General features: G+C 37.9%; 2 protein-coding genes across 2 annotated transcripts in view; both read left to right on the top strand.

Annotated features, from left to right (window-relative positions):
* The first annotated feature begins 564 nt into the window (after window positions 1–564).
* Window positions 565–5657, top strand: LOC140948309 (uncharacterized). The gene is made up of 5 exons (XM_073397537.1): window positions 565–695; window positions 1724–1883; window positions 2934–3088; window positions 3853–4227; window positions 5115–5657. Exons 1-5 carry the CDS (start codon window positions 629–631, stop codon window positions 5390–5392), a joined length of 1035 nt encoding a protein of 344 aa, XP_073253638.1. The 5' UTR covers window positions 565–628; the 3' UTR covers window positions 5393–5657.
* Window positions 5658–11265: 5608 nt separating this feature from the next.
* Window positions 11266–14491, top strand: part of LOC140948560 (neuronal acetylcholine receptor subunit alpha-7-like) — a 16086-nt gene continuing 12860 nt past the window's right edge. Inside the window, exon 1 of the mRNA XM_073397813.1 lies at window positions 11266–11359. The gene's annotated coding sequence lies outside the window, so the exon portion shown is untranslated. The remainder of the gene's footprint in view (window positions 11360–14491) is intronic.

Genomic DNA, 14491 nt, shown 5'->3' on the forward strand with positions numbered 1-14491 from the left:
CCGTTTACAGCCGCCCCATCCCCTCTAGGAAAAATTCGCTTTCCCAATTTTTTTTCCTCACAGTCTCAATCAGAGTCCTTACTATAAAGGTTTTAGGGTTTAAGACACTTAAACATGTTAAAATCGTCTTGTTAAAACCGCCGGTTTTATTTTCAACGGCAAAAGATTTTCAGTAGAGGCTGAAAGCAGGTGAGAAAAATAGCCAAAATAACAGGAAGCGAAATGTCGAGAGCATCTGGCACTGCGATAAAAACGGAATCGAAAATTCAATTTGTTTTTTTGGAAGATCATAGTCAGGTTCGTATCGCAGTTTAGGGATTATAATAGGTGTGAGATATATCGTATTACTCAGATATTAGTAGAATATAAGTTTTACGGTTTGATCAAGAGCTCGTTAGCGTAGTGACGGGGTTATTGAGTGAAAACAAGGATTAAAGATTAAACTTTACACAAAGTGCTACTTCCGATAAAAGTACGTTTTTATCGTTATTAATTGACAGAGGCCTCATATTTGACACTTAAAAAGTCAGTTTTACATGTAAATCTGAAACAATCAACATTGGTTTGAAATCATTTTATTGAAGACGCACAAACCAGCCGCCGATTTCTTGGATAAAGAATTTTTAAAATGTCTTCATTGGTGATTGAAATCCTTAGTTTTTGGTCTTTTTGGAATGCATTTTCTTTTTCATACGGTAAGTTTGACTTTTATAGAGCTGTTTCTAGTCTCACAGTTATGCTATAGCTGTCTTGATCACAGTCGAATAGTTTAAACAAAAATCAATGTCTTGCTTCGAGTGCGTCCTTAAAATTACTATTTTGAAATTCATTTCACGGTTCCGTTTGTAGATAAGAGAACTGATATAACATATAAGACCCTGACAAGGAAAAAGGGTGTAATTATTACCTAGAAGATGGAAGTGTCTTCTTGTTCACTCGGCGGCGACCACTTATATTCATTGTTGCGGTAAAATATTTGAAACTATTCATCGACAGCAAACATTGCATCCGTTGCTTAATTTGGTTTAAAATTTTACGTCAAGGAACTTCTACTATTAAAGCTGTTTATGTTCGCCTCGTACCAATTCACTAATCGCGCTTTTCCTAGTAAAATGATTTTCGCAAAACTCCGGTATCTATGATATTTTTAGCCCTGAACAGTCCCGTCGTAAAGCGACAACGTCAACCCAAGTGAGTCAAATCTGAGGAGTCCAAATAATAGTTTTCTACATTTAATTCAGTAGAAGGTGAAAAAGTCCGTTAAAGAAAAGTCAGAGAGAGGAACTATTGTCATGTGATTTACACAATCTGCGGCCGGCAGCTGATTGATACGTCCGTGTAGGACTACGAATAAAGTAGTCTTATCAAGCAGCGATTGACCAAATTATCAGAGGTTAAAAACTATTGAAAACGTTAAGTCTGCTTTGCTAAACAGTGGCAAGTAAATGATGCATCATTTCACTTTTTCTTAATGGCGTCCTGCGGAACATTCAAAAGGCGACGTTCGTAAGTCCTGGTATGTTCAGCTCTTTGGTTAGTTTCTTTTATGAAAAATAATTCAAATTATAGGAGAATTCGTCAAAGAAAAAGGCAACGTCATTTTCCCATCACACTGCCAGTAGGTTTCCTTTAGCTCTCAAGACACATTTTTATCGCCTTTGGAAAATTAAAAAAAAAAATTCTAAGTAAGCAAGCAGTTCTTTCACCGGATTGAATTTTTCAGGAGTTCCGCTTTATGAGCCTGTGGGTTGTTTTCTGGACAGCGGCATTTCACCTCATCCTATGCCTCTGCTTCTTAAGAATTTCCGTCCGCAAATGAAATGGGATGACATCACTGCTGTGATTGACTGGTGCGCGCGCTTAGCGCATGACAGAAGTCTGAGGTAAAAAAATATTTTTTTCATAGCTGAATTTTCTGACATAACTGCACAGTTTATGCTGGTCACAACATGAAATGACACCATTTCGAAATTTTGGCAAGAGGACGGTCGGACACCTATTGCAAGACAAAAGAGACTCTGCCCTAGGGATTTAGAACCTTCCCCTAAATGAAAATGTAAGCAGTGAAAAACCACAGACCATTATTTTTTTTTTTTTTTTGGGGGGGGGAGGGGGGTTAAGGGGTTGGAAAATTTTCACATGCGAACAGTTTTTTGTGTTTCCGTCTTCCTGCAAACACTTTAATTTTTACTTCCATACAATCTATTTCAGTGTGTACAGCCTCTGCAAATAATTTATTTCACAATTTTCCAACCCCGCTCCTTCCCCCCGTCAAAAACATAACGGTCCTTCCCGTCCGTCACATTTTTTAAGTTGCATACTTTATTTATATGCAGATTTTCCTACAATAAATCATCTATTGTTTCTTAAATGAGTTCAAGGAGTCTCGGAGCAGCCTCGTCCCCAGGGCGCTTTTCCTCCAATAAAGCCAGGGAAAAGCGCCCTGGAGACGAGGTTGGTCTCGGAGCGCTATTAAAGATAGTTAACAGTGATTCATAACAACCTTGCCTTAACTTTTATAGTGATAGACAGGGACCCCTCTTGGAGACCTAGAGGCAGAAAGTCGGTTCGGAAGAAGCCACGCCGTTTCCCCTGACCCGGCTTCTCCTGGGTCTCAAAGGATGAGAGGAGTCCACAATCCCCCAGCGGGACTGAAGGTTAGCCTGCGAACGATAGACGTTTCTCCTCGCTCATCGCCGCTGAGGGACGTTTGAGAAACGTCTGCCGTTCGCAGGCTAGACTGAAGGTCTGCTTACGATCTCAGCAACGCTAGATCTTATTTTCTTTTAACGGTTGAATACTGTGCTAGGCGGATAAAAGCGTCATCCAAGTTCGTCAACACAAATGTTGATTACCAATGATATTGTTCGGAGAACCCCTGACGTCAAAGGTTGAGAATGAATCTCATTTGTTTTATATTTATCTTAAACTAGCTACTTTGGACTACAGAATTATGGTGAATGTTGGTCCGGAGAAACCGCTGGTCAAACATACAGCCGTGACGGTCGGGCAGAAAACTGTAAGAGTGGTGTAGGGCTGAGTCAATCTACTTACTTTGTGTATAAGTTTTTCGACTATGGGGATAAGGGTAAGTTTTTCAGTGATGTAAACAGTTTATCCTTTCCAAATAGGAAATTGAAACTTTTGCGTTAAAATCTGCATTTTGGGATAAAATTATAGCCACCGTATTGGTCATCTGTATTCTTTTATAAAGAACAAAAGATCGATGCTCAGATTTCAATCAACAACGGCCCCACTAACAGAGGGTGGTCTGCCTGTGATGGAATCAGCATTTTATCCAGTTAAAGGAAACCGATCCCAGGCAGGTGGGGATAAAAAGATGACCTGCGTTTTCATGCAATCTTACAACCCCACCTACCCGGGGTAAATTTTTCAAGATTGCTAAATGCATGGTCCCTCACTTTTGGTTGTTAATGCTTTTCTACTCTGATGGAACCTTTCAATGCCGTTGTCTCTTGCAAAGCCGGCTATCAAAATAAAGGCAGTCTGTTGAATTTGGCGTGAATTTGATGTAACACGAAGTCCGTTCCCAGCCATAAGAGTTTGCCCGACCTCGAAACGTTTACTGCGTGACAAACTTTGACCCCCGGCGGGGGCACTTGGGTATTTTTTGGGTGGGTATGTGCCGCCCGGGACTCCAAATTGGTACCCCGTTCTAAACAAAATTTCCCCTAAAATTGATATCCTGTTCTAGAAATGGGCCAATATTTTATACGCCGTTCTAAAATTCCTGTTTCATGATTTCATGATTGTCTGCTATACTGACCTGCTGTGAGTGATGGGTAAATTGGAGTAAATTTTTTTATTTCTTTTTCTTTGTGACTCATTTAGTTCCTGGGTGTAAAGAAAAATGGAAAGCGCACAATAACTTTTGTTTCAGCGTGTTGACAAATGACACCTTAACAACAAGTGAGATGAAAGACGTCTGCATTGAAAATAAAGGAGAGTTGGTTTATGCGATGAATAAAAGAAGTTTTCATTTGGCCGAACGGTTCCTTTACACGATGCAGCTGAATGCAGAGACAAACTCATCTCACCGTGTCGTCCTTGGTCCTGCTAACGCAAGTTCCTTCGCAACTCTACCTGTTTCTCATAGTTCTGTGTACTCCGTCGCCACGCATACCTGTGCATATAGCGATTCCAGTCAGTTGAAAGTGGAGCCGTGCGATGCGAACAATTACGGCTATTTGTGCATGACACTCAGAGGTAATCAGTGTTGTGTACGCAAATTACTTTGTTTTTTAATTTCCCGAAGACTTTGTTTCATTTTAAAAGGAAGGGCGACGGATGCACATACGGGCGATTTCAGGGAAGTTCAGGGCAGAATAAGAGTGTCGTATATAACTTCAAAGAAGCCTGCTTAGCAGGATTTTTTAGGGCCATTGGAGAAATCTCGTGGACTCTCGCGCGAGGCAAGAAAAGCAGAGGTGGTCGCCATTTCGCTCATTCCCCTTGCTCTGCCTGAAACTTGTAAACGGCGCCTGCTATGCGGGGTATAGAGAAAACAATAGAATATCTCGAGAAGAGAACTTCACGTCCTGTGGGTGGCCATGGTCATCGTGAGAAATCCTTGCAATACCGAAGAAACTACCATGATTTGAGCTTTGATGTATCATTGTCCCCGCTCTTTTTCAAGTCGATGTTTGTAACAAATGCCTGATCACTGAGAAGGAGTTCTAATCATTTTGCTAATAGAACTGGTTACCGTAATGGCATCCATATAGCAAGTAGCTCAGAGCCACCTTAACCTTTCAAAAATAAACCCAAGGTGGCAGTCTTATCTCTTCGCCATAAACTTTATTTTAAATTTGAAAAAGTCCTGCTCTTTTAACGCTCGAATATTTGTAATAATAATCAATGTTGGGATTTAAATTTAAGTAAGGAGGGTTTTTAGGAGCCAATTCTGTTGCTATGGTAACCTTCTTTGTCACGTTATTACCCACATCTTGACTGCTAATGACTGGACATTTGTTCAATGTCAACTAAAAATGACTAGTAATACACTGATTCCTTAATCTTAAAATATACTTTATGTTGGATGCTGGTGTTGTCCGTCCTGATACTGAAATGGCCGTGAATGATTTTATTTTTAGAGACAGACCCAGTGGTTGGAAAGTTGGCCCAACTTGGCACAGACACCGCCATACCAGGCCACGTGATCAAAAAAATGCTAGTTGATGACGTAATCGCATGTGCTCGTGAATGCCTTCGTTACCTGAATTGTTTGTCAGTTAATTACGAATACAAACCGACGGGCGACCGAGATTTTCCGATGTTAGGAAGAATCTGCGAGCTGAATGACGAGACGAAGAAAGACGTCCATCTTCATAGACGAGATGGCTACAAATATTATGAGAGATTCAACATTTAATGTGTCACATTTTAAGCCGATTGACATTAGACTGTACGACGAGAACTTTATAACACGTCAACTTTTCTTTCATAGTTTTAATCTAATGCTTTTTGACATTCATTTTAAAATCGTCCTTTTTGGAGGATCTGAATTTGTAGAAATGCCCAAAATTGATACGTTTCAGTTGATTTCTCCCCGAGCGGTCCTCCTTAATTCTCTCTTCAGAGCCACGCGCGGCGAGCGAAAAGTCATAGTTATGCAAATTAATGGCCAAAAAAAAAAAAAAAAAACGAGAATTCTAAGGTGTCTCAAAAGAAAAATAAAAGACTACTCGCAGTCTAAATAATCATAAGAGAGATTTAGAATCATGTACATTGCAACAAATGGCAAACGTCAAATTGTACCATGTGACCAACCCTTTACTTAACGTAAACTTTTCATTGCATCTACCCAGAAATCGGAATCTCTCTGTGGTAACAGCTGCTACCCTGCGAGCAGGGGTTTCTTTCTTTGTTCAAGCCCCCCGGAAAGGGGTAGTAAAGAAATCAAATTCGCGAATGACAGCGAATTGAACAACTCCGCCGAGACAACTCTATGCCGAGAGGAAACTTCTGCTCGCAACATACCTGATCGATGTATCGCAGACTGTAAAAAAAAAAACAGAAACAGAAAAAAATTTACAATTACAATTTACCGGAAACTTCTGCTCGCAACATACCTGATCGATGTATCGCAGACTGTGAGCAGTCTGTTATTTTTCTTTGCAAGGTTACTGCACGCGAAACCGAAGCGCTGGCTTAGATACCTGATGGATTGTAAGAAAAAAGGAGGACTGCAAGCAGTCTAGGTGTATAAGGTTGGGCGTGTTAATTCTTCACGAGGTATAATTTAGAAGAAGGAGAAATCCAACACTAGAAAGCTCAGAAAAACTTTCGAACTTGACTCCAGGTAAGAGTTGAACTCACGACTCTCCGAGTGAGTTCGCATGCTATCCAAGCTACTGGAAGCACCATGGCCGGAAGGGTCGAAAATTAATTATATAATTACACCAACCATAGAGAACTGTATAGGGGACTTGCTCCAAATCGGCTGTTCACCAGCGTACAAGACCAGGACTGTACAATATACTGGGATATAACCTTAACGTCTGGTTGAGCCAGCTGATGAAGCTGGCATGATATGTGGGTGTAATAATATATCATTTCTGTTTCACTAAGGTAAATTTTTAATTTTTCCCAGAAAGTCTATTATTTTCAACCAGACATACACCAAGCAGTCAGTCAAAACAACTACATAAACAAATATAATATATTCGACCTTACTCATTTATCTTTTGCCTTTTGAATTTCACATGATAAATGTTTACTTTTTCAGCAAGTAATCGAAGGTAATCAGTAAATAACCACGTTTTTTTGGACAACCCTTCGAAAGGTTAGACGAAAAAAAAACAATCGAAATCAATGGAAAATTGGTTCTCTTAAAAACAGGTCTTTTTTAAATGTTAGACTCTAAATTTCTCCCATTTTTTATTCATAAAAATCTTATACTGACTTTCTTGACGAAAGTAAATCATTTCATGAGGATGTTTGAATAACAGAGAAAATATGTAAGATAAACTCAACAAATTTTAAATTGGTCTGCATAGCAGCAACAATATAGATAGTCGTATAAACATAACAACTTTCTATAATTTTCCAGACATGTTTCGACGGTTCATCCGTCATCTTCAGTGTTACATATTTTGAATCGCCGTTTTAATTTAGTTTTTTTTCGTTTTAGTACGCAATATTGACAACGCAATGTAACGAACTTTGTAAGATCGCGCGCGCTTTTAATTCAACGGCGATTTCAAAATATGTAACACTGAAGATGACGGATGTACCGTCGAAACATGTCTGGAAAATTAAAGAAAGTTGTTATGTTTATACGACTAAATTTTAAATTGTCATCATGCATAGCGGGTGTTGTAATAACCATGCAGATAAGGCAAAATAGAATTTAACTACTTCTTTATGAATGTTGATTTGCAGTAATGTATTAATTTTGCTTCGTGGCCTGCTCTCTAGACAGGCTTAGTTTTTTTCTCAACGACAATCATCAAGCTAAAGACATGAACGCAGCATTGAAACTTCAGTTTCTCGTTACAAGTAATTTCCCCAAAATTGTAATTCAAATACGTATTGTCTTAGAGGCAACGAAAAGTCACTCTATTCAAACAACGTTTATTCAACTTCGATATTTACATTATAACATAAATATTCAAAACAAACAGGTCAGTTGATAAGATCGGACTTGTCAAATACTATTCTGACTCACCAATTAAAGTGACACCAATTATTTCTTCTTTTGCAATCCTGATAAGAATGGCAGTTTCCTGTATTTTAATTGACATTGGCTTCTTTCAAAAACAAGGATAATATTACGAAGTTTCTCTGAAATAATTTAACGAACCATTTCCTCAGCCAAAAAAAAAAATCTAAAGCAAACAAAAATAAATAAATTAATAAAGAGCAAAAAAAGAAAAAGAAAGAAAGAAAGAAAGAAAATGTTTCTGTTCGTCGACCGTTTTCTCTTTCGAACTAAAACAAATTCTGATTTGTTTGAGTTTACTAGAGACATATTTATGAACTGAAAACAATTAAGTCAAAGCCATTGAAGAAAACCATTAATTAAAAATGCAATTCAAATTTAAAGCATTTTAGAAATACCGTTTCATATTTCAATTGACTTTCACACGTTTTTATTTGGCAGTTTTATTCTGAATCTGAGCTGCGAAGGTGCTCATTGTTGCTAGTGAACATCATTTTCTGACGCGGGTTCAGTTCTGCAGTTTATACATTGAATCGAAAGGTAAGAAAGATTTCCTGTTCTGGGTAGTTTTCTTTCACAACATCACAAACTTCGCACGATTAATCATAAGGAGACGAGAATCTGATTATGGGGTGAAGGAGTCGTCATATCTTTGCTTGACAAGTAAAGATGGCTTTCAACACCGTATCCTCAACTATTTTGTATCTGCATGACGCTAAACAACATTGCTCCTACAGGTATAATTCAAATTTTTATCTCCAACTTTTTTTCGTGTTTAGCGAACTATAGGTAATGAATTGACGTAAGAAAGCCTAGATATTTAGTGGAGGGCACAACAAAATTAATACAATTTCTTTGGATGGAAGCATTTTTTTTTTCTCTTGCCGTGGCATCTACATTAGAAAGGTTAAAAGGTTCATCTAAATTTAAATTGCTTCAGGTAATGTACTGAACCAGATTTGAGAAATATTAAAGATTTGAAGGCTCTGAACTGGCTATGTTCTTTGTCAGATTCATGAGTCTGCCTTGTTTGTCAAATTACCACCTACTTCAGACGGAGAAAACGCGAGGTTACTTTCGCAATTTGAAACATTGTTGGGCTAGAAAGAAGGGGGTAATATATAACGACTTTTAGATTTGTTTATGATTTTTTAATTTCAAGCCAGAACTCTTACTCTTTCACCGTCACTTATCATCCGGTAACAGGGACATAAGGGTTAAGTTAAGATTGTGCCAGGTTACAATTGTATATCTGTAAAGGCTTCAGAATTTAGTTTGATTCCCTGCTAACAGAGGCCTCTTTTCCCAGGGAATTAGTTTATTAGCAAATTATTTCAAAAACAGCAACTACAACAACCGGCAATCTTTATTTTCTGTTAAAGTTTACAAATTGCAAGGGCCCAGCCGTGGGTAGCTATTAGAGAATAATTTTATTCTTTCATGTACATGTATGTATAATTATATTTATCTATATATCTATCAATACATGAAAGAGTAATAAATTTGAGGAAAGAAAGAATTTAAATACAATAAACTGAACGAGTTTTAAAGCTGGTATCTGTTGATACTTTTGCTATACTGAGGATCTTACCTTAGACTGATGTTCCTGAATAAATCATTATGAAAAAATCTTCTACATCGAAAATACTCAGCAGTACACTTTGAATTGTTTTTTTTGAATAAAATTTTCGGTATTTTGCCGTTTCAGACTCGTATTCCAATATGTTAATGGTCGCTAAAATCCGTACGACAAACAATAACAAGTTCCTCGAAAAGTTTTTTGTCCGCATCATTATTTTAATAGCCGTAATGAAAAACAATATACTAAAGCAAAAAAAAAAAAAACAGTTTATTATGGCAACCTGCAGGGATAAAGTAATGCCTGTAATGCTGCAGGTGGCAAGTCAGTAAGTTCACTGTTTTATTTCTTTACTTCATTGTTTTCTTATCGATGTGCACGTGTCAGCTGAAGTTACAGATACTATATAGGATGGTCTTTTCCCGGCTACCTTTTTTCGCCTTAAAAACGTAATGCTCGTTTTTTATGACATGAATGCAACTTCGGTAACGCTTTTCCGTGGTTCTGGTTTTAATCTTGGCAATTAAAAGACAAACCTGAAATTTCTGTCGGCAGGTAGTTGTTAACTATCAATTTAAACGTAGACAAAAACTGGGCCGGTGAGTGACTCAATTGATTCTTGGAAAAAAAATGTTGAGTATTCCATTGTTAACAAAAGGGCACCTTTTGGTGCATATTATCTAGAAAAGACTCTTCTGTAATATCTGAGAAGATAGTTGTGGGATAAGTTAGCCTTTCAGAATGCGAGATTTGCTGCAGACAAAATCCTGGAGAACAGGTAGTTCATGACAGCTATCTTGAAATTCTTCAGTCTGTGGCCGACGGTTTCAGATTTAAGGTGTACAAGGGAATTCTGATGTTGGAAACTGCGTCTGAAAGTCTGATTGTTATTGGGACTTTTGCTTAAATTGAATCGATAAATGATGTCAGCTGTGATGTCAAATAGAGTCATATTACCGCGGAAGGCCTTCAAGCAAGTTATGATAACAAGGGCGGATCTAGGGGGAGGGTGCAGGGGGGGTGCGCACCCCCCCCCCAGATGACCTGCGGTTTTCTTATACAACTGGTATTCTGCAAAAAAAAAACTATGTGGTTTATTGGTGTTGAAGTAGAGCAAGAGACGAGTGCACCCCCTCCTAAAAAAAATCCCGGATCCGCCCCTGGATAAAATAATAATTCACGAGCATGTGCATTCAGTTGATCAGCCTCCCAGTCAGCCAGGCAGTCAATCAGTCTCCTTGGAGCTGTGGGGAGGGGGTGGTGCTGGCACTGATCATGAGTAGAAGTCGAAAACTCGAATTCTTACGTTATTAGCGCGGTTCTACTTTGTGAGGGAGCCAAATTATTTTGCGTGGTTGGCTTATAGAACGAGGAATATTCATAATATAACTATTATCGCTTTTTTACTTGGTGTAAAAGCGAACTTGTTTTGCATAGATGGTTTATAGAACGAAGAATACACATGGCATGCTTGTTAATTTCGACCTCGGTACCAATGAACCATTGGAATTGTCCTGTACCCAGTCCGGTCACATGGGAAAATAATCTAAGTCCCCTTAATGAGATGCGTATTTACCAATAGAACCACTGGAATGACATCCTTTTCTACTGAGTGGTACCAATCCTACCATTGGTACTAATGGACCATCGGTTTGACGAATCGTATCCGTTTGTGTATATTGGACATGTGTGGTAAGGAGTAGCTAAGCAAGATCAGTCAGTCAATTAACCACAGATTTGTTTTATGAAGATTCAATCAAAACAAGGAGCAGGCTAACATTAGCTTCTTACTCCAGTCTTAGAAAGGGCAAGAAGATTTTTATACGGGAGGTTATAGACGGGATTTTACTTGTAACTTACATGAGGGAAATTGCCACATTTCCTGTCGATGTATACTGAACAGACGTATGTCGCACATTAACGGTTAAGATATGAATTATTGAAATTCAATATGCGTCAATTTAGCACGTACCTTGAAAAGAAAGCATTTAAAAGCGTTTAGACTGTGCTTACTTAGAAGTATTTGTAGTATACGAGCGAAGGATACATGAATTTACTTCTCTAATTAGAATTTTCATTGGAATCATGAACAAAAGGTATGACCATTCACAATCAACCAAAACTCTTTTGTTTTCTGCTTGCTCTGCATTTCCCCCTTAAATGAAGGAACTAGACTTGTGTCTTAAGGCAATAATCCTTACAGTGAGTAAAAAAAAACACATACGAGGTATTTAGGTTTCATGAGAATGCACATACAGGCCTCAATGGAAGGTGGAAAAGGTTGCTAGGACTCGCAGAACTTTAAAGTATGTTATATGCTCTAGGCGAAGATTGTTTTCTCGGGTTCAGTATGACAGTATCATTTTCTTTATAAAGCACTGGCAGTAAATGAATAGTGGTATGACTGAAATTAAACGTTATTTTATGTACTGATACCTGATCGAAAATTGAAAAAACAATGTTAAAGGTTCTAATTAAAACTAATAACGCTTTTCGGTTTTATCTTCATTTCTAGAAATTTCAGTGAAAAAAAAAAAAAATCAAATCAGTTGATTGCCTTGTTCGTTGTTATCTCTCAAGCATTAAGGGCTGATGTCCCTTTAATTTTATCTGGCCAATATCAACGAGTTTCAATTTGAAAAAAGCCTGGCTAACAGTAGTTGAAAAAATGAGTTGTTTCCATCCGAGGCGACAATCATTTCTTTGTAGCTTAAGCATTTAAAGTCACTTTCAAAATGCAAATATTAGCATTTCACAATTCAGGACAGACTTGTCAAATTTTTTGAGCCAATCAGTAGACGCATCGGTAATTAATTAAGAACTTGGAGGTTGATCGATCCACGATCCGTGCTACATCTATCTTCGACGTACGTCAAATGTTACTTCACCTGTTAGTGAAAGCGAAAAAATGAAAGCGTTTCAAACAAAAACGAACTTAGTGTACATCCGGTTCTTAACAAAAAATCAGTAAAGACAATTAAAACGATAAGAAAAAAGAAAGTTATGGGTTTATATCTCGTCATTAGTTGGATAGTGAGTCTCGACTTGTCAAAAATTTACACTTTGAAGAAATAATGAAGAAACAATGTATTTTATTCAGCTCCAAATTTTAATTGAATCTTATTTGGACAGTATACACGAGTCTAAATTTGACAGTGGTTATGTGTTTTAAAGCATTTTATATCCAGCTCTTGGCGTGAACTGACGATTGACTTCAGTTTCATTGGGGGGAGTAATTTTTGGCATTCTATAGGAATATCCAACTGATAAATGTAAGTTTTTTTTTCTAATCGAAATTAACTGATGCAGACGATGTCGCGTTGAATATTTGGCATTCAAAGCCTGTGTATTTCAATGGACTCAGTGACTCATTCATGTTCAACTTACCAGAAATTTACATTCTTTGGGTAATTTTCTTTCGTCTTGTAATATATTTTTGGCATGGTTTCTAGGCTGAAAAGATCTGGCTATCAATGCTTTCTTCAGGGCGTTTCAAACCAGTTACGAGAAAGCTACATTCGGCGCTAAATATAAAGAAATGCCTGATTTAGAACGGCCAAAATTCAGTAAAACGGCAATTTCAAAACGAAGAATGTCCGTGAAAATTTATGCAAAACACCAATCAAAGATATTTTAGCGTCTGTTAGCGTCGTTTATGCCCCTTATCAGTTCAGTTCTTAACGAAGGGAAATTATATCACGTCTGCTCCGAGGAAATTGAAGTAAAAAACCTGCAAACAATTTTAACCAGGGGAGAACTGGAGAAAGAAAAGGTTTCCTACTTATTAAATTTACGACATGCTTTTTGGCACAAGCTGTTAGTCTAATGTTTCGAACGGCCTTTGCTCACGGCAATCCCCTTTTCTGCAACTAGAATTTCTGCCATCCGGGGCGAGAGGGGCGGGAAGGTGGGGGGGGGGGGGGGGGTGGGGGTTGGGGGTTATACTCAACAAAGTCTAAGGTAGAGGCTCGGCCCCGAGGTACAACCTCTTATCCTTTAAGTTTGTAACACGTTTGACACAAATTTTACCCTGAGCTTCGCATAGATCCCATTGAAATGTGGAACTCCTCTCACACACCTAGCTAAAAACAACCCTTAGAATGAAGCCAATCAGGACAATTTTAACTACAAGAGAACATTAAGCATTACCCATGGTACTAGAGATGGTGAGCAAAATTAACCATATCACGATTTTATTCAGTTCAGTGCTGTGGCTAGACCTTTAAAGTTTAACTAACAGATTTCTCAACCCTTTCTTTTACTTCAGTTGATGAAATCGTTACACTTGTATACTTTAGTGTATATCTGAAGCCAACAAAGGTGTTTCGGACGTAGCGTTGAATGTAATTAGGGTCTGATAGGCGTTTGATAGATAGGTAAGATAGAACTGGCCAAATTTTATGACAGCTGAGAATTAAGAGAACTGAGATAAAAAATGTATAAATTGCTATGATAAGTGAAAAATGGGCTGAAATTTTAACTGGCCGGTAAAAAAGACAGGGATACTTAGCGGATGGCTGAAATCTGATTTTCAAAGTGTTAACCGCAAAAATCGCCGAAAATCAAACCCTGCCCCCCGTTCTCATTCTCTCCACGCTCCGGCCGAACATGTAAAAGCTTACAAAAGGTTATTAGTGCTGGTAAAACGCAAAGAGAATATTGATAAGACTTTAAATTTTGTTTCACTGAAATTGGCAAGAGATATGTTTACACCAGTCTACAACTGTCCATTTACACAGCTGTATTGACTTTGCAATTGCAAATAAATCTTAAAACACGCCAACCCGACATAAAGAACAAAATATATTGCATTATTACGTTTTGCTGTGCCCAAAAGCTACCTTCATACTATTCCTCAGTTTCAAATAAAATATATTTTAAAAAGCAGCCCTGGCTTTTTCTATTTGGACATGCCAAGTAACTCGGTCAAGTTATTTTTCGTCATTACGTTTACCCCAAATTACACCAAGTACTGTGATGGGCGCAATTAAATAACTTCAAATACTTCACTACTAAAATGCATGGGAGATACCGTAGATGTCTGATAGGCAGTGAATGCAGGATTTATGCCAAATTGAACGGCATCCTATGCTTATCTTAGAACGAAAGAAGCAAATTAAGAGTGTCGAAAATAACGCTAAAATTCTTTTAGGCTGAACTTTAATTTGCCGAGCATGCCAATGGGTGTCAAGAGCTTCTTTTAACCTGAGAAGACGGTCTGAATCAAA

This window comes from Porites lutea, chromosome 9 (assembly GCF_958299795.1).
Source record: "Porites lutea chromosome 9, jaPorLute2.1, whole genome shotgun sequence".
Lineage (NCBI taxonomy): Eukaryota > Metazoa > Cnidaria > Anthozoa > Scleractinia > Poritidae > Porites > Porites lutea.

Bases quoted from the DNA above. Each gene is read 5' to 3' on its own strand.
- LOC140948309 (XM_073397537.1), top strand. From the start codon at position 629: ATGTCTTCATTGGTGATTGAAATCCTTAGTTTTTGGTCTTTTTGGAAT. The intron at 696-1,723 runs GTAAGTTTGACT...TGAATTTTTCAG, and splicing joins TGCATTTTCTTTTTCATACG to GAGTTCCGCTTTATGAGCCT. The intron at 3,089-3,852 runs GTAAGTTTTTCA...TGACTCATTTAG, and splicing joins TTTCGACTATGGGGATAAGG to TTCCTGGGTGTAAAGAAAAA.